The 9,610-nt window shown below is 41.2% G+C and overlaps 1 protein-coding gene across 1 annotated transcript; it reads right to left on the bottom strand.

The window, feature by feature from the left end:
* Window positions 1-4,285: 4,285 nt before the first annotated feature.
* On the bottom strand, window positions 4,286-5,500 carry LOC135611955 (transcriptional regulator STERILE APETALA-like). The gene has a single exon (XM_065107615.1). It carries the CDS (start codon window positions 5,498-5,500, stop codon window positions 4,286-4,288), a length of 1,215 nt encoding a protein of 404 aa, XP_064963687.1.
* Window positions 5,501-9,610: the final 4,110 nt, after the last annotated feature.

The raw sequence follows: 9,610 nt of genomic DNA, 5'->3' as shown, positions 1-9,610 counted from the left end.
CAAGTCTAAAACAATGCACTAAATTGCTACTTATATAAGATCATATGATTCACAAGTTATGATTCATGTGTGTTTGATTATTATGAATAAAAACAAGGAATAAATTATCGTGGTTGAATTTTAGAGAGGGAAAAAGAGTTTGACGTGTCTTTTGCCATAATGCTTTGCTCAAAATACTTAATAAAAACTCTTTAATTTATGTTCTCCTTAACTTAATAAAAACTCTAAACCATTAGCTCAAAATGCTTAATTATAAGGTAATAAATGTATACTTTTAATTTATGTTTTTATCAATATCCGATGTGAACGTAAAAGCAACGACACACGCGGCCTTGTTCCGATAGCATCAAGATTGAGACTTATAGGCTCATTAATTGGCATTTTATCCTCAAAAAATTACTTTTTTTAAAAATATATATTCATTTTACCCTCCTACATCCATCATTTTTAAAAAAAAATTTGAATCATTAATAATTCGGTTGAATTTAACGTAAAAGTCAGTCGGGCTTTTTTTTTCTTCTTACTCCCTTTCCTCCTCCTCCTCGTATTGTACTTTTCTTCTTCATATATTTTCTTCTTCGTTTCCTCCTTCCATCGTATCCATCTTCATCTTCCTCTTTTTACTCCTCGATCGGAAAAGAAAAAAAGAAAACAAAAGACGATGATAGAAAAAAATATATATAATTATAAAAAAGAAGAATAATAATAAATAAGCGAGAATAAATGAGCCACAAATCGACAAATGAAATATCCTGATCCAATTTGATCCAATTTACTCATTCCATTTGACATAACTCACCCAACAAACTTGAAAGAACAATGACATTTATTTATTTATTTATTGCAAGGTGTACTTGATTAAATTTTAAATAGAAAGATATTATTCCATAAAAACCAGTAAGTGATAAAATAAATAAATTATCCTTCGATAATTTAATCACGACAGGGTGTGAATGATAAATAGCTCAACTTTTCATATCGTGGCTATGCGACACACGTGCCACGACAACCACATACTTCTTCCCCTCGCTACCTATCATCAGCGCATCATCATCTCCCCATTATATTTAGTACTCTGAAGTATCCATCATATAGTCATAGGAATCTCAACGTCATCCCTCGAGGACACTTGTGAATCACAAACTAAAGATTCTTTCTCAACACACTAATTTTAGGAAGGCATCGTAGTATAATATATTTGTCGAGCTCTCTATTACAATCCATTGTGACTCATACATCATTGTGCTTTAATGGAGGTGGTCGATTTCTACTTTTTTAAATACAATAGGCTTTCAAGCATAACCTTTTTAATTGTGACTCCTTTGCGTAAATATTTCTTACAGAGAAGCTACTATCCCTAGCCAATGGTCCATTAACAATCTATGTCCACTTGATCGTCGGCCATTACACCATCCGTTCATCAAATTCTAAATCGTTTATCAATTAGTTATACTATTAACAAAAATTTATGATTCAACATATGTCAATCGATGATGCGTTTACATAGAAATAAGATCATTGCTAGTTAGTGCATGATACTAGTGAGTGACTAAGATGATGACACGCTTGCTATATGTGATGCTAATATATCAGCCACTTCAGATCCACTATAATACTACTATTAGTGCATCACGGCATGAACAAGTATGAAATAGTCCCGTGGAGTCTTACTCCATGTACCCAAACTTCGATCTTGAATTAAAAAAGAAAGAAGTATTTTAGGAAACAAATGACATGATTCTTATTTGAACAAATAGTTGATACTTCATCTATTCTAATTTCAAAAGAATAAGTTGAGGAATTAAATAGGACAATAAGATTAAAGGTAAATAACATCATCTCACTTGATATAATAACTGACCCATTAACTTATTATGAAAAATATTAAAACATATTATTATTCATTAAATCTTTACAGACAAATCTTTCCCGATTAAGGGTTTGATGAGAACATAAACGGAGACTTAACCATTAATCGCAAAGGCCTAAACCCAAGTTTCTGATATACGATAATGGGATCGTTTAGCCTGACACTTGTTTGAACACCTCGTAAGTCAAACACAGCGATGCCAATCGTAATGCCCAATGGAATGTAAGATTTGGTTTTGAAAATTTATTATTGTGGATTAACTCTACTTAATCTCGATGGTTACCAAATCTCTCTATAAAATAGCCCAAGCCTAAATGCTTCAATGAGACGAAGCAAAGATTAGCATTCAAGTAAAATGTCAATCGGTGCGTGGGGGTGCTCCCATTGCTGACTCAGTTGTAGCGTGGCGTAGCATCGGTTGTGACGTGTCTTGGACCCAAAATATACCTTATCATTTGACAAACGGAATACAGCACATTGGCATGGTCGACTAGTAGCACATCAGCTAGCTGCTTGGTGAGGTGACATAGCCTAATTGGTGAGGCATGTATCCTCCATCCTCCGATGCGATCGAATCTAGTCATGAATCATCTTTAACCTCTAATGTAATTGAATCCAATCATAAAGTGTCATGTATATCCAACACAATCAAATCTGATCATAAAACATCTCATATCCCGATATAGTTAGAATCCAATTATGTAGTGTCCATTATCTTCGACAATATCGAATTTGAACACAAGTATCATTCATGTTAGACTTAGATGAACGATATATCACCACTAGCTCGACACCTACTCAGATGCCTCGTCAACCCAACACATAGGAGTAATGACCGATGTGATTAGCATAACATAGCCGATCATAATGTTCGATGATTGAAGCGACTTCTCACATCCAAATAATATTCGATAATCTCACAAAATTATTCTCGCAGATTTCATGATGATTACCAAAGACGTGGATATGACTCATGTATCTTAATTTACCTAAAGCTCTCTGAATTTTACATTATTATTTTTCAAAATTTGCTAACCTTAAGTGTGACACAAACTTACATGGAATATGAATTTCCAACCCAAAAAGCTTGTCATCGAGGAACAAATGAAATTACAGCCGAAAGGAATAATTGTTTCAAAAAGGAAAGTCCTCAAATGGAATCTAGTCGCTTTTTTTTTTTTTTTACCATGTTTACGAATAAATAAAAACTTTCCATGATGATTTTATAGAAATAACAAGTTCTTCTCCCGATTGGATTCACAATTTTTCTTATTGGGAAGATGCAAAATAACCAAAGGAATAAGAAGATACGAAACGGATTCAGTTTGAATATTTTCCTCACGTAAATAGTCTCAAAACGAAACATAAATAAGATGGCACCCAACGAGACAGCATAATACCATCAAAATAATCTCTTTCGGAGTGAGCTAAGTCAAAGCAACGCATTATTATTACCATCATACAATCAACCATGTCTCGTGCTGGAGTGGCTTCCCTTCTCATCCTATGTTTGCTGATCGCTGCTTCCAGTAAGATGTTATTCTTTTGAGTCTGTATTTTTTTTTCCTTGTTACATTGAATACAAGACTTGCAGACACTGATGTGGTTTTTGCATTGGATGCAAGATTATTCTACTGCGCAGGATCTATGCTGTAAGGATCACCATAAATGGAATGGTACCGAGCATTGCTTGGGAGCCGCTGACAACGACGCCTGCAACACTTGGTGCATGTCAGACTGCCGGGGAGGAGAATGCAATGTTCGCGCCGGATTACACTACTGTCATTGCTACTGTTGATACATCACTGCTCCCGAGAGATGTAAACTGGATCATATGATTCCCAAGTTGTAGTCCATGTGTGTTTGATTATTCTATTATAATTACAAAAGATTAAGGTGAAGATATCGAGAGGGAAAGTGTCTTTTTCCGTAATACTTTACTCAAAATACTTAATAAAAACTCTTTAATTTATGTTCTATTTTACTTAATAAAAACTCTAAATCATTAGTTCAAAAATGCTTAACCATAAGATAATAATAATAATAATAATATACCTTTAATTTATGTTTTTATCCATGTCCAATGTGAACCTAAGAGCAACGGGAGATGCGGCCTTGTTCCGATATCATCAAGATTACATAAAACCAAACCCTAATCATCGATGACATAAAACCCTAATCATCGATGACATAAAACCAAACCTTCTTCGCTTCCCCTTCCCTGTTTTTTCTTCCGAATGCTAACCCTCCGCCTGCACTCCTGCATCCGTCAGCAACTTCTTCTTGTTTATATGCGAAATAATCAATCATGCATTCATATCATCTGGTCTCTCAATCCCAAGCAAACAACATAACCATCACCGACAGCCAGTTCTATCTACTTCTGTAGACACTCGACCGCTTGCTCTCTTCTACTTACATGTCTCCAAAATCCCACAGGTGCAACCCGGTATCGGTGGCCCAAGCGGCGACGTAGCGGTCACTGGCAGCCACCACGAGCGCCTCTCCTATCCGCTCCCTGAATCTGTACAAGTACTCGCCGGTCGTCGCATCCCACACCCGGACTCGATCGGCAGAGCGCACCACTGCATAATTCCTGTTCATGCACACGCTCATCTCCCCCAGCTCATGCTGGTCCTCCGCCCTCCTCAACGTGCTAAACCTGCATATCTCCTGCAGTGCAGGCACCCAGTGCACCATGGCCAGGCCCCGCGAGTCCACTACGATAACCCGGTCCTCGCATGCGTCCACTGAGTCCACGACTGCGCCGTGCGGGAGCTCAAGCCGGATTACCATTGATCCAGTGTCATTGAGATCCACGACCTCCATGCTTGAATCGGTGAATCCGACCGCAAACCCTGGCTCCACGATCCTCACGCGGCCGACCACCGGACTGGACAAGTCAATGAGCATGTGCCATCCCAAGACTGCGTCGGGGTCCGTCAAGGTGCCACCCACGTAGACCAGCTGCTCGGTGGCGGCGTCCCAGACGCGCCAGGACCGGCCGGGAACGCCTGCGAACAAGCCCACCCACCACCGACCGTTTCCGGTGAAGTCGACCAGCGTTCCATCCTCCATAAGGTTCCCGACATGGGCCCGTTGGACGGAGCCAGCGATGCTGAGTCTCACCACATGGACGTCTCCATCCAGGGAAGCGAAGGCGAGGCGTTCGTCGGGTTCGGCGAGGACGATGCCTGAGATGGCCCGGGAGAAGCGACCGAGGCGGTCGAGGTGAGGGTTGGGCCAGTAGGTGGCGAGCAGCTGTCCAGCTGGGAGATCGAACAGGCAAACCGAACCGTTGAGGAAGCCGGCGGCGAGGTGGTCATCCGAGAGGGCAAGGCGGCGGCAGGAGAGGGCGACAGGGGACGATGGCAGCAGGTGAGAGTAGGCATAGCGGCGGGCACGGAAGTTGGCGGCAGTGCGGTGGAGGCGGACGAACTCATCGCGCCACGACGGGGGCGAGCGATCCCGATTGGTCCAGACGCGACGGGTGAGATCGTGCCACAGGAGCTCCGAACGGGAAGCGGCTCTCCACGTCGAGCAGACCTGCCAGTCATTTCCCCATATACTGAGTCTCATATATGGTGCAATCGTAGAAGCTGCAATAACTGAGAGCTTATTGATGTGCATTCAATGCAAAACTTAGAATCAATTCAAGTTTCTTCGGAACTGAAAAGAAATCAGTAAAAGTGAACATGCAAGAGAGCTCCGCCTTAGCATCGATGCAAATTCCAGAAACCCTGCAGTGAAGACCAGGCGTTAGAAGAAAAGTAGATCTTTGCTGACCCAATCTTACTGGAGCTTTGCTTCCATTGATTCCTTAGCTTGCAGAGTAAATCAGAGATTCATGGTGTAAATGACTGCAGATTTACAAACCGCATGAATTGTATGGCTACAAATTTTGAACACTCAACAAGAGAAAACCGTCTATTGAGTAGCTTTGCTTTTCTTACTTAATCTACAATGCTGCGAGACTAAAACTTACTGTACCTTTCTAATCCTTCTTTTCCAATTTCTTTTCTTGGATGAAAAGAAGAGCCGATGCTGTACGAGCATTTAGTAGATATGTACTTTGAACTAAAACTCAAAAGTACCTTTCTCATCCTTCTGTTCAACTATTTGGATCAGGATATGAAATTATAAAGATCTGATGAATGTATTATTATTAATTTTAAATAAAATATTTTGATAAATAATTTAAATTTCAAGAAAGTTAATCGATCAATTATTCCATCAATCTTTACCTATCGAAGAAATTATGGCATAAGCTAAAAACCAAGCCATCAGAAAATGCCACCGAATTGGCATACGTATTTCAAAACACTTGACAAAATATTATTGCAAAATGGAGTGAAAGTTGTAAGCTTGAGTTGAAAGGCAATTTGATGCACAAGCAAGATGAATATTGTGAAATTAAACAAGCTTTACTACGTACATGTTCTAAGTTGTGGAAGAAAATTCAATTAACACACACACTAAAGTAAGTTACACTAACTTGGCATGTAGACGTATCACATTTCCGTCACGCTAAACTATGATATCTGAGAGAGGTGGAAAATTTCAGGTATGGATGCTTCAGAATGAGAGTCATGATGATCCAAAGAAAATTTCCATCCATATGCAACTTAAAGACAACACAAATGGATAATAAAGAGCGTGCGGCTTTTGCAGTGTACTTTTATGCCCCGTTCGAGTGATGCTGAGCCTCACTTGGCTAAGCAGTATGCCCATTAGACCAGCAGACTCTCTCTTTCCACTCCATACTTGGTCAGAAAATGAAGCTCATAGTTTAATGTCGATCGAGAGCTAGCAGAGACAGCAGCAGCTTTAAAACCCTTCTTCGTACAGCAGAAAAGGGAAGGCCAGAGTCACAAGTCAAAAGCAAAGAAAACAACGCATCGGAAATGAAGTCTATGGAGAACATACGAGCGGCTCCAGCTGCTTACCCGCTTAGTTCTATGGAAGCCGAGACCACAAAGCGCAGCACTTGCCTTTCTCTCTGTCACCTATAAACCATTCCATGGCATGAGGTACGTCTTCCAACGTTGGAAGGTCCCATGATGTCGTCGTTTGAAGAGAAGGCGGTTATATCCCTGATCGGGTGCTGCAATGGGTCAGCGAGAGTGCCGCCCGTCCATAAATAGTGGCTGTACCGCGCATGTAAGAGCCACCCAAAAGTTCGTCCTTGGTGGCGCAGGCACCACCGAAGGCCGCAAACTGTACTGCAGGTGAAGGGGCGAGCGACGTGCAATCGAGAAGCTGTCATTTCATTGACATCTTTTCATTAACATCTCTCTCTCTCTCTCTCTCTCTCTCTCTCTCTCTCTCTCTCTCTCTCTCTCTCTCTTTCCATACGAGTACTCTGATTCTGATTTCGTCTTGGCTATGTTCTTACATCCTACATCCTATCAACAAAAAGCAAACGACAAGCCTCGTCGGCAATGGCCACTGCAGGCAGTGAACAAGCTTTGGCAGAACGGTTCTAATAAGAGCGTTTGACATCCATGTAAGAGTGTCTGACCGCAATAAACGTAGCGGCCATCAAATAAACGTAAGAGGAAGATAAGGTAATGGTCGATTATATTTTTCCCAGGCAAAAGAGCACGATAAGCGGAAGAAAGCATATTCTTTCCCGTTGAAAAGTGACGATCTTAGAACGCACATATAGGTTCTAAGAACGAGATTGAAACATGGATACAGATAACAAGGTGTTGGATGGAGAGGAGAAACTCGAAAATCAAAACAATGTTCAGAAAGTTGACGTATATTTAACATGATTTCACAATCAAAGCTAAGGCCCTTTTACGTCCTCTAGCTTGAGATATCCTCAAAGTCTCATACACACCCTTTCATGTAAGTCTCGAAGGATTTACTCTAGAAATTTTCTCTACATACTCTAGAGTTATTCATATTTTCTCTCACCATCTCTACATGCTCCAGAAAGAAACTCATGAGCATCTAAATCCAAATTACAACTCTCCTCCCACTAAAACATCACAGCTTTTTCTTTCCCATAAAAACCCAGATATATGTAGGATATTTACAAAAAAAAAATCAAACCCTAATAATAATAAAAAAATTTCTCCATTAGGACTCATTCCTTGTTTTCCTGAGACATCGATTCTAAAAATTTTAAATATTTATCAATTCCAATACAAGAATAAAGTACTCTTTAGGTCCTTTTTCTTGGGGTGGGGCAAAGATACAGCCGCATAGCCATCTTTCTGATCCCTTAAAGTGAACACTGTGGAGTCGGCCACCTTGTTCTTCGGCAAGGAAGAAAAAAGATGGCGAGCTGATGTGTTGACGGCCTCCAAATGGGGGTGGGGGTCTCAATCCTTGTTGTCTGATTAATAGTGGGTAGTGCCAGCGTGGGGGACAGATCGCGGCTACAGTCCATATTTAAGAATACGTTCATTATATCTCGTCTATGAGTTCACAGATGAAATAATTTTGATAAAAAAAAAGGGAAGATGATATCAAGGCAAGATATGATTTTTAATCCATTCATATTTATGCAATGTTCTTTAATTTTAATTTTACGAGATGTTAGAGCTCATAAACATACTCGTTTTGTTCTAACAATTTAAGATTCTAGGATTCGCAGTGATCCAAATCAAAATATTTATCTACAGAGGAGTTATATACGAGAGGGCAGGCGGGTTCAAATACTGAGGGCACCTGCGTCCCCCTCTGCGACTCTGCCGAGGGGTTCTTTCTGCGACGGCTGAGCCGGCGGCTTAACGTAAGTAAACAAAGTAGCAGCGATGGTAATGGGTCGAGGTGAAGCACAGTATGAAGCAAGCGTCGAAAGAACGGAATGCCACCATACACCGCCCACCACTGTCACGAGGCTCCGAACGAAACCTCGTCAGAAACAGATGGGAAAGCGAACAAAAGAGACGAGAAGAGAAAGCGAAAAGATGGAGAACCAGCAGAGGAGTGGAATGAGTGTCACGCAATATAAGTTTCCGCTGCAACTATAGAACAGTAAGTTTGTTCTCCCAATACTTTTACTTTCTGCAGTCTATTTCTCAGGGTTTCATTGCTACAAAATCATTTCAACATCAACAGAAAGCAAGAAAATTGAAGGCCGAAAACAAAACCTAGTGTAACTGGAAAGAACAGTAGCAAAGAAAACTCGGTGTGCTCATATAGAAGAAGAAGAAGAGGAAGAAAGAACCTGGAACACAGCGACAACAGCAGGAGCGGCGGCCAACGGCCCAGCTGAGCTCGCCGCGTCGACGGCGACCTGGGCGGCGACGGCCTCGACGAAGTGTTCCGGCCAGACCACGTCAGCGGGCCTCGGCAGCGACAGCGAGGTGTCGCCAGTGCGGCGGCTGCCGAGGCTCACGGCTTCCTCTCCGACCTCTCCGTCGCTTCCGTCACCTCCCAGCAGACTCGGTGGCGACGTCGACATTGGCATAAGAGCCACCCGAAGGACAAGTTTTAGGACAGGGAGAAGAGGAGCGCACGAGAAGGCGGACAGCGGGGGGACGGAGAGGATGGCGCACAAAACGTAGCGTTTTATAGGCGTGATTGCACCGTTTCTTTCGACTTCTGTTATGTATTCGTTGTTTCGGTTTAGTTTATGACTTTATTTATATCTTTTTCGGGCGATATATTTATTATTATATACCGGTTATTTTGTTTCATGGTGATGCGGTACAAAAGCAACGCCGCGTTATTTTCTAGTATATATATATATATATATATATATATATATATATATATATGGCT

This window comes from Musa acuminata, chromosome BXJ1-2 (assembly GCF_036884655.1).
Source record: "Musa acuminata AAA Group cultivar baxijiao chromosome BXJ1-2, Cavendish_Baxijiao_AAA, whole genome shotgun sequence".
Classification (NCBI taxonomy): domain Eukaryota; kingdom Viridiplantae; phylum Streptophyta; class Magnoliopsida; order Zingiberales; family Musaceae; genus Musa; species Musa acuminata.
The sequence above is the reverse complement of the archived record's forward strand: the minus strand, read 5'-3'. Positions and strand labels throughout refer to the sequence as shown.